Here is a 16,577-nt window from a genome sequence, read left to right as displayed (position 1 = left end):
AAAATAAAGGGTAAGACCAAAGAGAAAACATGTTCTATATAGTTCAAAGATCCTTTTAAAGAAGAAAAAAATAATTCTTCCAGACAATTCTTTTCAGACTTAAGATAATTCTTTTTATTCAATTATTTGTCTGTATATGCAGAATCCCAAGCAGCATCCACTCATAAGTTATTGTATTGAGGAGAGGCTGAGGGAGTTGGGACTGTTCAGCCTGGAGAAGAGGAGGCTTAGGGGAGACCTTATTGCTCTCTATAACCTCCTGAAGGGAGGTTGTAGTGAGCTGGGAGCTGGCCTCTTCTCTCGTGTAATCGGTGATAGAACTAGAGGGAATGGTTTTAGGCTGCGCCAGGGGAGATTCAGGCTGGACATTAGGAAATATTACTTCTTGGAAAGGGTAGTCAGGCATTGGAATGCACTGCCCAGGGAGGTGGTAAAGTCACCGACCATGGGAGTGTTCAAGAAATGTTTGGATGTTGTGTTGATGAATATGATTTAGCTGGGAAGTATTGGTAATGGTTGGACTAGATGATTTTCTAGGTCTTTTCCAACCTTGATAATTCTGTGATTCTGTGTCTTCTGTGTTCCTAATTAAAAATTGAAGGATAGTTGTCCCAAATGCAAAATTGTTCCTCAAGAATTCTCAAAATACACAGTACTTGAGGAAAATGATGTGATGCTCCAGTTGGCAGCTCTATAAATGTCAACCCTTGGTACGCAGAAAAATCAGTCATTATTTGCACTTCAGGTGAGTGGACCCAAGCTGACAATACAACAGCATTCTTTTACGCTCAATTAGTTTGAATGAGATTGACAATCTTTTCAGAACTTCTTAGTCATGGACAAAAAGAGGCAAGGCCATGTCCACATCTAAAAGACATCTCATCTTCAATAATGAAGAGGTACTTCTGCTGAGGTAGCATAAAGTTCAGTCAAGACAAGTAAATTAGCTTCCTAGGAAGTCAGAATTCATTGTGACCAATACATTTTGAAAAAGTGGTCTACAGCTAAAACCAATTCATCAAAAATTTTAGATTCTGCAGACCTTGAGAAGATGCCTGAATAAGTCCAATTATTTTTGGTTCTAATACCTGAAAGACATTCAGTAATATACAACTTTTTGATGGGCCTTATAAAATTTTGTTGCGGTGTCAAGGACTGTAATTTCCCAGCACTCTTTCTTGGGCAGAGAAAAGAGCTTCACCTGGATGATAACAGAGTTCACCTAGAATGGGAATAATTTGAATGGTTTCCTCTATGAGAAAGTACATCAATGAGATAGATAGATTCCACTAAGTGAGAGCTTACAGCCTGAAATTTTAATCCTTATTTTCTCTGCATTCTCTGGGGATTACAAAACATGTTCTTCATACTTTTATTTTTCTCAGTTGAACACAAAGATAATATAACTGGTACTTTTCTAATGGAAAGTGTTGACAACTCAATAGCTCAGAGCAGCTTTTCCTCACATAGACACGATTGCCAATCTTAAGTAGGTGTCTAAGCATCATCTTATTTCATATCTTTAGACAAGAGGACTACTAGAAGATTTTCAATTTCACTTTTCTCAACAGTTATAGAAAAGACAAATGATAATACAGATGTAGTTAAATTTTGCTTCCTAATACTTAACTGGATGTAGATTTGGCTTTGGTACATACTTTACTAATTTTCCTAAATTGTTTCCCCTGCTAATTCTAAAATATTCTTAGCAATGAAATGCATTGTGCATACAAATGCACAGGATCTCATTAGTACCAAATGGCCAAGAACTGCCAAGCAATTCAACTAACCAAAATATCATAGGCCATACGATCACACATTCTTTTCTTATTAGACAAAAAAGAAAGATGAAATGGTATTCTCTGTCAATTTATAAATACAGTAAAGGTAATGCTACTGATGGATAGGAAAGAACTTTGACACAAAAATACTTCTTAATAAGTTCAGTATTACTTCTGACTGTAACTATATGCTCAAACTAGGATCAGCAATCTCATCTTAAACCAAAAATATTTAAGTACTATTTCTATACTTACTGATAATCTTTATGAAAGATCAAAAGTAGAATATTCTTTGCTTTCAGCAAATAAAAAAGTAGATATATTGAAGTTTCACTGATAATACAAAAAATTAACGTACTAAGGCTTCTTATAAATTCATCCTTCAAGTAACAGAAATGTTAGTCAACTTAAAATTGAAAAGGTCAGTTGTTTGTGTCAAATTCACTTGCTACAAAGCAAGCCTACATTTATCAGGCAGATAATCAAGGCGAATATGCCAAGTAACTGACAACTGTAAACTTTTGTCTCATTAAAACACTGTCAAATTACCCACTAGGTCAATGTCATCGATACAGAAGTTTACAATAGATTCACATGAGAAGCCTTACCAAAAAAAAAAAAAAAAAAAAGTAACAAACAAACCTAGCTAACATTTGACAAGTGTGAAAAAGAAAAAGCTTTTGAAATGAAAGTGTTCAAATGCAAGACTAACTCCAAAAAAATCGGTAATTTCATTAAATTTCTATGCCCAGAAAACACAATAGATGGAACATGTTAACTATTTTCAGCAAATTTAAAGTTGCAAGTAAATCTAAAGGAATTTTACAAATTATTTAATATAAGTACTGTAATTGTAACATATAAATTGTCAGTTTTAAAAATTCTGTTCTCCTCTGTACCAGAGGATAACAAACCCCAAAACAAGGAGCAGTAGAATTCTACAATGCTGCAACTAGTAGAAAAGTACTTGTTTAATATCAGAAGAGCAGTCCTAGAAAAATAGATTACTGCAGTTAGCAGCCCAGCTGAGGTTTTCTGCACTCATCAGTGTAAAACACTGTTATCTCATCAGTGCTGTCTCACTAAGGAAGTGGAGCATCATTGTAAATAATAAGCATGATTGCTCTCATGTTTATAAGAAAGACCTAACTGTTTAAACAGCTATAACCATTTTTTATGCTGCACACCAACTGTCAACTGCCATTCATACTGGTTTCTATCTATTTATCAAGCAGGCTGCTTACCAACAACTGTTCGCAAGGGACTGTAATATTTGAAGCCTATTAACAAATGTTGATCCAAAATAACTATTAATTGTTTACCTTTGGTTTACACAGCAAGACATACTTATAGATCTATACAGGTCTTAATGCATTAATATCATAAAAAAGTGGAAAAGGATTCTTGGATAAATTAATCACAAGTACTTTTTTTTTTCTTTTTTTTTTTTTTTTGAAGCAGTAGATAAACTAAGGGACTGGTTTACTACAGATTTTGTGTGCTTTTTGAACTATATAGAAAAAGGAGTTAAAGCTTTTTTTTTTTTCCATAATCAGATCCACACATGAATATATGCAATTTTGAAAAGCAATAAGGAATATAAATAAATAAATAAACAAAAAAACAAACAGAAAGGCAAACAAAGAAAAAAAAAAGAAAGAAAAAAAAAAGAACAAGAAAAAAAGAACAAGAAAAGAAAGCAATGCTTGCGAAAAAAAGAACAAGAAAAGAAAGCAATGCTTGCATGCCAGGATGCTACAACACTGAGCAAAAATTATACTCAACAGAGATGTATTAACTTTAACATAATTCACACTTAAGTCTAGATGAAACAGAAGACAGATGTACAGCAGATTGCATACTTAAAGTTAATACTAAAGAACCATAAAGAGTCTTGTAAAAACATAAAGGTGGAAACCCAGTTCTATGAGAAACTTGTTGAGTTTGCAGACACAAAAGGCTTAGAATAGAGGAAGGAAATGTGTTGTCTTACAGTGTACAATTTCCCTGTGCTGTCCCTTTCCAGACCAACTACAACTGAGGCTCAAAGTTCTTTCTCTTCTTCCTCTTTCTCTCCTCCGAACACACATTCCCTCCTTCAGTCCCTCTTTCTCGCTCACATTTATTGCAAGCTGAGCCCTACAAAAAGCTCCACAAAGCCACTGCCCAGAAGTGAATTTGTCTTATCACTGGAACTAATTCTTGCTATGGCAGCAAGATTCTAAAAAATGACTTGCCATCAGCTCTCCCACATGGGAAAGAAAAATGGTAATACCTATGAACAAAACCTGTCAAAAAAGGAAGTCAACTATCTCTTCCCCAATCAAAGTAATCCACTTTCCTTTAATCTTTTATATAATCTTCCATTGACCTAAGTTCAGCACAGACAGAATTTAAATTCAGCAAAGCAATTCAGAAAACAAAGTATTTTGGTCATGATTTTTCCAGTACTAGAGACTAGAGAAAGACAGTTTACTTACTTGACAAGTTATATTACAAATTGATATCTGGACTAATAAAAAGAGTGAGAAAGCAAAAGCAATCCTTACTATCAGACATGAACTGCTTAATACAAAAGGTGACAGTGAAGTAATACAAACATTTCTTCCAAATTACAGACTTATCTCCTGCCACTGTGGCAAAATTCAGAGTACGATATGAAAATTTTTTGTTCCTCTGAGTTATGTGAAGATCAATATGAGTTCACACTAATATAATAGAATAATGACTTACAAAGACTATTCAAATTTACTATAGAACTTTGCATCTTTCTGTATTTCTGTATCTCAACTGAAGCAAACTGAAAATAAAGTGAAGAGTTCTTTGCTTTCGCTCTGAGTGAAGGCAAATGAGGTCAAGTAGATACAAGACAGATTTCATGCTCACTTAAAATTACTTTTAAAAATTTTGCTAGAAATTGTTTTCAATGAACATTTATATTTAATCTTAAGCTAACATCACTACAAATTACATACTTTTGCATCTAATATATGACTCATACTTTACTTTAAAAGGCAGTATAACTTTAATTCAAAAAATCTGTAAGATTTGGGTAAACAAAAGAAACCACAACATCATTACATTTCTCAAGACTGAATCTCCCAATAATGCATTTTCAAAAACTACATTTTAAGAAACATTCCCAAATTCAACCTTCATTTAAAACAGTATCTCTTCTCCTTTTCTGTAATGCAGAAAAATATACAAAGTTATTTTTGCTTGCTGGAAAGACTATTTGTGTGAAAAATTGCTTACTTGCAGCTGCACTGAGTTATCCTGAAGTCCTTCTACGATAGGAGAGAATCTTTCAACATTTCTTTCCTCTGCTGCTGCTGTTATAGCTTCCAAAATTTTTTCAAGGCTATACAAAAAGAAAAGCATTTTACTCAGGAGAGATATTTAACCTTCTTGTTCACTTTTTATATGAAGAGCCATGCTGACAGAACATTCACCCATTTCAATTTCTAGGGTGCAGATGTAGGAGGTTTAAGCATAATTTGTTTCCTTTGGAGACTCATGTAACCAAGGATGACCTACTAGATTACAATGGCCAAAACACCTTAAAAGTAATGCTAAAAAACTTTTAGGGAAAAAATGGCTGCAAAACTACTTCCATCTAACCAGTTCATTCACACAACAAAAAAGAAAATTCTTACTGACAAAAATAAAACACCTATTAAAAAAGTTATAAATAAAGGTATTTTCAAAAATGCCAACATAGTACAGATATTACTTTCAAGCATTAGTTGAAAAATTCAGCATTTTGTTTATATACAATTATGATATTAATTATCCTGAACTTACCTTACTATGTCTGGCTAAACATAGTACTTACATGCTTTCCTCTCCAACAATGCACATTGCAGAAAGGAGTTTGACTATGTCTGTCATCATATTAGTTTGCTTGGGATCAATTGCTTTGATCAGCAACAAAAGGCTCCTCTCTTCTCCCAGAATTCTTTCCAATCCATACTAAACAGCAGAAAAACACTTATAAGGAGAGTTGGAAGGAAACCAAATGATAATATTGAAAGTCCAGTACAATATGACAACAATTTCCACAAGTAAATATTTCAAACTATATTTAAACCTATCCAATTAAAAAAAAAAAAAAAAAAAAAAAAGAGGGAAAAGTCAAAACAGGTCACTCATTTTTTAATGAGAGTAAACATCAGAATCAAACGTTTATACTATTATGAAAGTAGGATTCTACAAATTGGACGTGGCAGAAAGATTTTCAAGTCACAGCTGACCAACACTGCTTCTCCAGATTACACAGACTTACACTAACTGATCATGTACAACACCAGACCGAACAGCAGTATTCAAAGTTCCAGATTAAAGAAAATCCCATACCTTATTATTCATGAAGGCTCTCAAACACTGTATAACCTTATGCTGGCTTCTCTTCACAGCTTTGTCCTGGCTGAATAGATTGAAATTATATGTATTGTAATTAAATGCTGTTTACATAATAATAAAAACTTATCAATTTTATTGAAAGTTATTCTTACTGTTTTGTTTCAACCAGTCTTTCCAAAACATCCAACAGAAGACCCAGACCTTCTCGGCCGAAGTTTTCAACCCAGCTAGGGAGAAAGGAAGACATTAAAACAACTGATATTTCAAAGTTTTATTTAAAAAAAAAAAAAAAAAGAAGAAGAAGAAATTTTCAAAATAAATAAAGCAGTATAATTTGATCATTTTATGAGCTAAATTTGATCGTTATTCAACAGAGGATCAAAGGGCATTGCATTCACACCTTGACCCAATTAGATTACCTTAAAAAAACCAAAACACTGAAGTATCTAATAAAAATTAGAGAATCTAAAAAACAAATGGTAAAAAAAAGAAGAAAATACCTACAGAAAATACAGAAATGTCTCCCTGAAATACAGATGTATGTGAATACTTTCAAGAAAACATAACAAAACATTCAGCTCTTGCCAAAGCCAGCTTTGGTGAGACTAAGCCTTGGCAAGCTGTTTCTACGAGACAACTGCTTCACATTTCTGTTCATTTTTGGTCAAAATGGCTTGATACAAGCATCAACAAAGTTCTACTCTTCAGTGACTTCCTGCCATACCACAGCCATCCCCTGGATAGCACCTCTTCTTCTTGCTGAAACAATGTCTGATCAATTACATAATACTACATTTCACAGACAGTAACATTTATAGTCGTAACAGAAGACATGTTTATACGTCACTATGATTTATGGGAAGGGGACACTTGAAGACTTTTCTGTTTCCATAAGTGACAATACATATTTCCCAACACCTTTAGTTAACTTTCCATACTAATGTCATAAAACTTTAGATCTCTTACTACCAAAAAAGACAGAAATTTATTTCATAATGGGTTTCTCTTGCCTAGTTTTTCTTTCTCCACCATGAAATTAGCATAGTACTTCTAACTTTCTAACTATTAACTGATTACAAACCATCTCTAATTAGAACATAAGATAGTTAGCATGATATGGACATAATAGTTCCTATAATCACTAAAACAAAGGTTCTGTTGTGGGTGTTGTAGTAATAATTTCTGTGAACTCTTTACATTATTATATTTAAAAAGCTTATGCTACAGAACGCCTTGTCCTATATTAAAAAATAAAAATAAAAAAAGTCTTTCATGAAAAAACAAAATATCTATTCTGAAAAATCAGAAGCTAAAAAGTTGATGAGAATTAGGAAAAAAAAAAAAAAAATTTTTTTTTTACTTTACTTTATATGTTTCCTCCAGGGCATTAGGCCCAGCCAGAATGGGTTCATAAAATACAGGTCATGCTTGACCAGTATCTCCTTCTATGATCAGATGACCTGCCTAGTGGATGAGGGAAAGGCTGTGGATGAAATCTACCTAGATTTTAGTAAATTTTTTGTTTCTGTCTCCCACATATATTCTCCTGGAGTATCTAGTAGCTCATGGCTTGGATGAGTGTGCTCTCCACTGGGTAAAAACTGCCTGAACATCCAAGCTCAGAGAATGGCGGTGAAATGAGTTAAATCCGGCTGGCGAGCAGTCACTAGAAGTGTTCTCTGGGGATCAGTATTGGAGCCAGTCCTAACTAATATGCTTATTGACAAGGAGATTGAGTGCAACCTCAGGAAGTTTGCAGATGATACTAAGTTAAAGGAAGGCCATACAGAGGGATCTGGAGAGCCTGGAGTGATGGACTGAGTCCAGTGAATGAAGATCAACAAGACCAACTGTCAGGTCATGCACTTTGGTCACAGTAACACCACACCAACACTACTGGCTTGGGGCAGAGTGGCTAGAAAGTTTGGTGGAGGAAAAGGATCTGGGGGTATTAATCACCAGCTGGGTAAACACAAGCCAGTAGTGTATTCAGCTGGCTGAGAAAGCCAATGACATTCTGACTTGTATCAGAAATAGTATAGCCAGCAGAACTAGGGAAGTGATCTTTTCTCTGTACACGGCCCTGCTAAGGCTGTGCTTCAAGTACAGTGTTCAGTTTTGGGCCCCTTACGCAAGAAAGATTCTGAAACATTGGAACCTGTACAGAGTAACAGAACAACAAAAGTGGTGAAGGGTCTGGAGCACAAAGCCTACAAAGAGTAGCTGAAGGCACTGGGATTCTTTAGTCTGGAGAAAAGAAGGCTCAGGGGAGACCCTATCGCCCTCTAAAAGTATCTGGAAAGAAGTTATAGTGAGGTGAGGGTCAGTCTCCTCGCCCAAGTGACTAGAGTTAGGACAAATGGTAATGGGCTCAAATTGCACAAGGAGAGGTTCAGGTTGGATACTAGGAAAAGTTTCTTGTCGGGAAGAGTGGTAAGGCATTGGACAAACTGTACGGAGAAGTAGTAGAGTCGAGGTTTCCACAAGTTTTCAAGAAAAGTGTAGATATGCTACTTAGGGATAAGGTATAGAGAGCAGGGTGATGATGGGGCAATGATTGGGCAGGATGATCTTGGTGGTCTTTTCCATCCTCAGTGATTCTACGATTCGCACACCATTGACCACGGTGGGTAAAAAATTATTTATCTGGGAGTAAAATTTATTTGTTGTCATAATACTTTGTCATTATTATTACTTATATTATATTTGAAGAGTAATCAGAATTTTCAGATATTCCTATAATTAGTAGGACCTCACCAGTGACAAAGAGTCATTCTACTGTAAATAGACAGCAGCTCTTTTGAAAAACAGAGTATTTCAATTCTCATCACAGGAGGGGATTAAAATGTTCTTTGTATTTGCTAGACACAGAACTATAATGGATTTCTTTAAGATCAGATGCTTTTATATAAGTCTTTCATGTAAATATATAAATTCATTAAAATAGATTTTCTCCTCAACCAGGGTGGTTTGTTCTGAAACTATTAGGCAAACACTGATCGAGTACTTTGAGAATAACTGGCTATATCTGATTTAAAGATGATCCTACTACATGTTTCTTACCATATTTTGTATTAGATGAAATTGTGCGCAGACACTTTAGAACATGCCCAGCAGTTGAAGAGGCTGAGAATGATTTAGTGTGTAAAAAACTGTTGTGTTATTATTGTCCTTTCCTTTACTTCCACAACAGAATAACAAATTACTTGCCCTATACCTGGAGGCAACACAGCTTTTTGTCAGCCTGATGAGATACCAAGGTAGCTGTCAGTGTTCCATTCTTAGTGCATTTTTAAAAAGTTCTCTTAATGGAATTATCTAAGTTTCTTGAAACTACTATATAAAAGGAGAATAAATAGTTGTAGATAATCAATTATCTGTAGTATGATGCTATCTGTAAGACTATTTAGCTGTAATACAGTTGGATCACCAAATCACTTTTCGTGTACTGTTTGTAACTATGAGATATTTATGTCCCATTTTCACCTGAAGAACATTGATCAAGATGAGTGGATATATTTCGCTCTTGAGATTCTTTCTTTAGTGCCACAAGCTGTAATTAGTTTGTTTCCTTTGTTATTGTTTTGTTTTGTTTTTAAGTACCAGGATAAAAGTATTCACTATCACTTGATTCTCATCCTGTCTGTTAATTAAAAGTATGCTTTACAAAAACAATACTTGTAGAAGGTATATAATCAATGCAGAAAAAGGAAAAAAGATACAATCATTCATTAAAACATACACATTAACTGAGTGGAAAACCTTGAAATATGCACATCTAGAGATCCATTAACTTTAATCCATGAGGAAAGAAGAATGTGATCAGTCTTTGCAATATTTGTTAATGGTGTTCAAATTCTGTATTACCTTACAGGATTACTAGTCAAGGACACACGAAGTGATTCTAAGCAAGTCACTAGTCTTTCATCTGTTGATCCAGATTTTAATTCCTGGATAAATTCTTGTGGTGAAATCTTTCGACTGTTCTTGAGACTTCCCTGAAAAGCAGAAAGCAAATTCATTTTTTATTTGGCACATATAGCACTTGAATAAGTCATCAACAACTAAACTTTTGTTTTGATCTATAAAATGTGGGAAAACAATATATTTTATTATCTGCAACTATTTATTGTCCATACACTGTTTATGTTGAATGTTCATTACATTTTTGCCAATTCATGATTAAGTTTGTGATCAGTAGTCAAAAGTAGCAGGCAGCAAACATAAAAAATGCATCATGAACACTTGGAGAAATGCTGTTTTGGAAACAAATTAATTCTGTGCATTGTAAACGTTTTAATTTTCAATATGGTGTTAACAGTCAACAGGATGATCCTAACTTCTCCCCCCCATAAGGACACATACTGGGTAAAATTATCACACTTGGCTACATCTACAACTCCCCCAGGAAACTTAGAACCAAAGAATCATAGAATTATTAGGGTTGAAAAAGACTGCTAAGATAATCTAGTCCAACCATCCACCTACTAATAACCTTGCCCACTAAACCTGACCTTAAGTACTGCATCTACACTTTCCCTTAGACACCTCCAGAGACTGTGAATCTATCACTCCCCCCGACAACCTGTTCCAATGCCTAGCCACTCCTTCTGAGAATAAATTCATCCTAGCATCTAATCTGAATCTCCCCTGGTGCAACTTGAGGCCATTCCCTCTTGTCTTCATACTAGTTACCTGGGAAAAGAGGCTGACCTCCACCTCACCACAACGTATTTTCAGGTAGATATAGTGTCTTAGGGTCTCCCCTGAGCCTCCTCTTCTCCATTAAAAAATCCCAGTTCTCTCAGCCACTCCTCATAAGACTTGTGTTCCAGACCCTTCACCAATTTTGTTGTCCTTCTTTGGACATGCTCCGGGGTCTAAATGTCTTCCCAACTGCAGTTCTCACCTGAGAACACTGCTGGCTCATGTTTAGCCAAGTGTTAAACAACACCCTTAGATCCTTCTTGTTCATACAGCTTTCCAGCCACTCTGCCCCAAGCCTATAGCACTGCATGGGGTTATTATAAACAAAGTGCAGGACCCAACACTTGGTTTTGTTGCACTTCTTCCCACTGGCCTTAGCCCATTGACACAGCCTGTAATCTCCACAGAGTTATTCCATGATTTAACACATTTATGGCTGGCCATATTATTCACATTCTTGGTTAACCTCATATGCCTTGTAAAAAGCATATTTACCCCCAGTAAACTCAGTAAAAAGAATCCATAATCTGTTGCTTTAATAAACTGAACTACTCATTAATCTAGCCACTGGAGTTCTTAGTGTGCCCAGCCAAATTTCCTTAATGGTGGTAATGAGATCCCATTTGACCACAACCAGACAACTTGGGCAGCCCAAGATTCACTGTTTATGAATATATTATTGTGATAGTGAACATGACCAGACTTACAGCATCAAACTGAGCATCACTCAAAATCTAAGCTATCCTGAGCCCCAAGGATATCTGAGAACAAGCTGGAATGCATAGGAGTTCATTTTCTGCCAAATTTTTCTGCCTTTTTAACACAGCACCTATTCAGATATCTGAATCCAAGAGTTATCACCAATATACATTGGTAATGTCAGGAACAACACTCCACCTCCTTAAAAAAAACATCTAGTTAGGAAGAATATTCCATGAAAAACTTTTCAAGCCCTGGATCTAAAGCTGAAGTGCTTTCAAAATCACCCTCCTCACCAAGATAGTAGCTTACATTTCCATCAGGCAGGTGAGTTGAGCTTCCCTATAAATATGTCCATGTTAAAGCTAAACAGAAATGAGGAAATAACTGCAAAGAATCTCTAAGCCAAAAATAAAAGATATCAACAAACAAATTAAAAAAGCTCGTACCATTGAGAAGCACATAACAGTTTTAATACAATATGAAAGGTAAATAATGTTGTATAAAACACTACAAATTAAATGCCTAAGGGAGATCAGTGACATGGATTGCTGTTTTATTATTCATCAGCTTGCATACTGAACACATCCATCCTGTTACAATAAATGCCCAAACATTTTAAGATGAGACAGTACATACTCCTGAGCAACAGTCTATGGAATTTGAGTTACAGCAGTGACATGTGTAGGTAATCTAAGTCACATCCCTGGTGCAACAGTGGGTCAGGACTGCAATCGTGTGCATATGTATGCATGCAGTTCCCTGTGCAGTTCTGGATCTCCCCAGCTACTCTCTCTGCATGGTTGAGATAATGGAGAGGCTAGAGACAAGATGACCAATTGAACTCCTAGCAGCCGTCACAACAAAACATTTAACTAAATTTTACAAAAGTGCTCCAAGTGAGAATTTCAAAAAGTCCCAGAAATGTTCCTGGCAGCTCCTGCTGTGCATAGACTAATTGATAAGCACTACTTGTATGCCTAAGCATATGGATTAATATCATGGGTGGAGAACTTGTCATTTTCATTGACACATCACAGCAGTTCTTGCTGTAAACCTGACCAAGCTGGATACAGCTAAGATACTACAGCTAAGATAAAATAGTAGGTAAAACAGCCTTCTTTTGATGCAGAAATGGTCAAGTAGGAAAGTCATATGGACAGGATATACAGTTAAGACAATTAGAAGGAAAGTCATATGAACAAGACATACAGTTAAGATAATTAGAAGGTGTTTTAGAAGTAATAGCAACATGTAGATAGGTCACAGGGAAAATGAATCCAGCCAGACAACAAAAGTTTATTAGAATGACAGCTCAGGAAGTCTCATCTGACACATCCAAAGACACCATCATAAGCGATGGAGACTTGCATCAATATCCAGCCACTCTGTTTCACATTCACTTCCCCACCTGAACATTATCTTGTGCAGATGACGCCAATGAACTGTATGAGTGTGTGCACAACATATCCACTGTACCAAGTACCACTTATTATTCATAGTTATAACACAATTCTGCTACTTAATAAGAATATGATGCATCTGCCACTGCTCAAGTAAAATGAGAACTGTAGTTGATATCAATTGTGAAACTGATTATATTAGCTATATTTCTGCATGGGAAAAGCTGCTTAAGTTCAAAATGCTTGAATTAACCGAGAAACAGGAAATATCTTGAGGCATCAGTGCCTCTCAAAATTTAATTGCTCAACTGAAGAACAACTGGTCTGTGAGCAGATGCAGTATGAAGTCAGCATTAATTAATTCAGTTACAACATTACAAGGGAGTAAGCTAAACAACAAAAATGAAATCTTGCAAAGAAAACTCAGTTTAAAAATCAAGTCTGTATATGTTTCACATACAGAACAGTGAAACTTACTTTGGTAGATGAGAACACATACTCAAATAATAGCCCTTTAACACAACTGATGTTCCCTCTTCTGGAGGCTGGTGGCCCTGACTGTGGCAGAGGGATCAGAAGTTTATAATCCTTGGGTTCCCTTTCAACTCCATTCTATCATTCTCTGATTCTGACTGCTTCCTGATAAATTCCACAGGAAACAAAAATTTTCAAACCCTGCTAGTTTAAAGCAGTATGTGATACATACCTCCCAGGTGGTATTTTAAAGGAAGAAATAAGGTTCCATCTAACCACTGCACATTACAGGAAAACAAATATATAATAGCAGAATATTCTGAAGTACTTCAAAAGAATTATTCAAGCTTGTAAATTATATCATTGTCCAAATTTTCAGTAAGTTCCCCAATCACTGAGACTGTACGTGCTCAAAAACTTCTTCAGGGAGCTTCTCAAAGCATTAATAAAGGCTGACGATAACAGCATGTTTACGAACATGTACAGAAGCATATATTTAGCTAACTGTTTAAGAATTCTCTAAGTAAAAAGGAAACAAATGAAGGTGTACTGGATTATGCCTGTCTGCAGAAGTTTACTTATCAATACATTCCTTAGTCCTGAAGTGATGAATTCATTCTAAACATCTCATACAAGTGTGGAGGTAGGTCACAGTATTCTGTACATAAACAAGCAACTGAGTATATATAGACCTGCCAAAATCAGTGTGATCTCTAGATATACCAGTCATAGAACCATGCTTTGTAAATGTTGGGAAAGTGTTCTGCGCTTCCAAGAAAGAGAAATCCTGATACTGAAGCCAATTATGAAGCTTTGGTTACAGTAGTGTCCACTCTTCACCAAAGGCTCTTTCATATTCAGTGACTTATTATAGTAGGGACCTGTTCTCCATTTCAATAGTCACTATAATGAAAACTGCTTTAAATGAAGCCTGGTGAGGACTCTGTAGAAGAGTTGTAAATGAATATTTTTTGTATCACCACAGGATAGCTTAGTATGTATCTCATTAATAGGAAGAGAGACCTGAGATGGGATTACTTATACATAACATTCAGGCACCTATTCAGCATTTCAGCTCTTCTGAAAGGATCTCACACCTCCTTCCTCGAGTTAAGGTACACTGAAAGTTTGCTAAGTGCCATAGGGTATGCAAGTGCATTATTCCCTTAAGACAGAGAGGGCACCTGGTGAGTCCAGTGCTGTTTAGGCACCGAAGAAAATGCTGGAAACAAAAAGTTTGCAAGGAGGATGGTAGGTAAGCATGAGTTTCCCATCCCAACAGCACCAACGCTAAATCATATTCATCTTTAGGACTACTGTATCAAACAGCTGAATTTATGCATCACAGAAAAGCTCCAGAAATCTGAATGCTATTTCTAGTAATGATATAACAGTAGCAACACAGTTCAGTAAGTACAAAAGTTTCTCAGTATGAATTATTTGTCAGAGATCTCCCTTTAGCACAAACGAGGACAGGTGGACTATCAGGGAGAGGAAAATGGAAAGGAAACAATATTTCTGGGGCAAAACAAAAGTGTGTTGAAACAAACCACTATCCTAGGGAAGGAAAGCTGACCTGTCTTCCTCAACAGAGTACCCCATGTGGCTGCTCTGTACATAGTGCATTAGGATCAACTAGCAAAAAATACATGATGTGTAGTGGAATTCCAGGGTCACAGCCTGAACCAATGACTGAGCTACAAGAGTACAGGGGCGAAGGGGGGGGGAAGCGGTCTGGAGTCACCCTACTTCCATGCAACCTGAGTCTGCATGGGTTTCCCCCTTCTGCCCTCCCCTTTCTCTCCTGTGGCGGGACTGTACGAACTGGGGAAGGTCACATTCCTCAGCTTGTCCCTTTCTCCAAGCTGTTACCGGGAGGGGTGAGTTAATTCCTTTTGATATCTTTTCCTATAGTGCCTATTTCTCAAATAAAGGCACTGTCATTGCCCTCATTTGCCCTATAAGATGATAGCAAGAAGAAGAAATCTTTATTGAAAATTATATTTGAAAGGATCAGTGAAACCTAGTCATCAGCTACAGGCTTCAGTTCTTTGCAAGCTTTAGTCCTAGGAAGTCAAGAGCCAACACAAAAACTTCTTTCTCAAGAAAGGGAGTCTTAACACTATCATCCAGATCGTGAGGTTTCAGCAACATACACAGATGCAGAAACTGTGCACAGCCATCCATGTTCTACAATTAGTCACTTTTTAGATCAAACGATTTAGCTCTTAGAATGACTATGGAGGCTTGGTGTATCAACAGTGTATAAACCTAGGTATTTTGTTCTGGGCTGAGAAACACCAGGGGTGTTGTAACAGTGGCCTGAATTTTTCTGATTTTCTGTAAAACATCTCTAAGAAACATTGACTTCAGTCTTCTGGTACTAAAGAATTTTTATGCTGTAGAAGGACTGGTAGCTCTCATAGGCTCATGTTAAACAATCTCTGCACTAGGTATCTTTTATTGCTTGTAAATTTATGAGATAATGTCCTTTAAAAATGTTTCTATCTAAGAAATAAGTTAATCGAAAGATTAAAAGAAAGTAATATGCACATGTTATTTTTCCTCTCTAATATTGAGTGAAGTAAATGTTAAGTCATTTTTCATATATTTCATAAAAATGTACTTACAGACTTTGAAGCAGTGCTAATGTATTGCATCACCATTTCTTTTTTGGTATTAAAATCCTTTTCTCTCAATGGCATCTTCTTGTCTTCATTTAAATTCATATCTTCCTAGAATGGAAAGGGAAACAAAAGAAGCTTTGGCATCGAGCAATAGTTGTTGAACCATTAAATACTGATTATAAAGAGACACAAAAATATGAATTTAAGCAATTGGAAGATCTTATACAAACAACCGAGTTAGATGTTATTTAAAACCACAAAAATTGTATCTAGCTTCCTCAGCAAATCAAATTAGGAAGAAAAAAATAAATAAATAAAGCAACTGAGCCAGGATAAACAAGTGCATCATAGACATAACTAGCAAAACCCCTTCTCAAAAAAACACTTAAAATTTTGAAATATATAAAGCTGGGCAATGCAATCTGTTTTTTTTTCTAAGGATAGTTCACAGAATATTCACTTTTACAAAAGGTGAAGACCAAATTCTTGATCACTAAAGCAACACCTTAAACTGCTATCAAAAC

At 35.8% G+C, this 16,577-nt stretch overlaps 1 protein-coding gene across 2 annotated transcripts in view; it reads right to left on the bottom strand.

Annotated features, from left to right (window-relative positions):
• The window catches only part of DIAPH3 (diaphanous related formin 3), a 211,247-nt gene that overhangs the window by 167,712 nt on the left and 26,958 nt on the right, over positions 1-16,577 (bottom strand). For both annotated transcript variants that reach the window (XM_015851688.2, XM_015851687.2), the window contains 6 exons: positions 16,057-16,161; positions 10,011-10,141; positions 6,296-6,370; positions 6,138-6,207; positions 5,617-5,753; positions 5,037-5,142 (listed from right to left, as the gene is read on the bottom strand). In XM_015851688.2, the coding sequence (XP_015707174.1) occupies positions 5,037-5,142; positions 5,617-5,753; positions 6,138-6,207; positions 6,296-6,370; positions 10,011-10,141; positions 16,057-16,161 (624 nt within the window). The remainder of the gene's footprint in view (positions 1-5,036; positions 5,143-5,616; positions 5,754-6,137; positions 6,208-6,295; positions 6,371-10,010; positions 10,142-16,056; positions 16,162-16,577) is intronic.

The sequence above is a fragment of the Coturnix japonica genome, chromosome 1 (genome assembly GCF_001577835.2).
Source record: "Coturnix japonica isolate 7356 chromosome 1, Coturnix japonica 2.1, whole genome shotgun sequence".
NCBI lineage: Eukaryota > Metazoa > Chordata > Aves > Galliformes > Phasianidae > Coturnix > Coturnix japonica.
The sequence above is the reverse complement of the archived record's forward strand: the minus strand, read 5'-3'. Positions and strand labels throughout refer to the sequence as shown.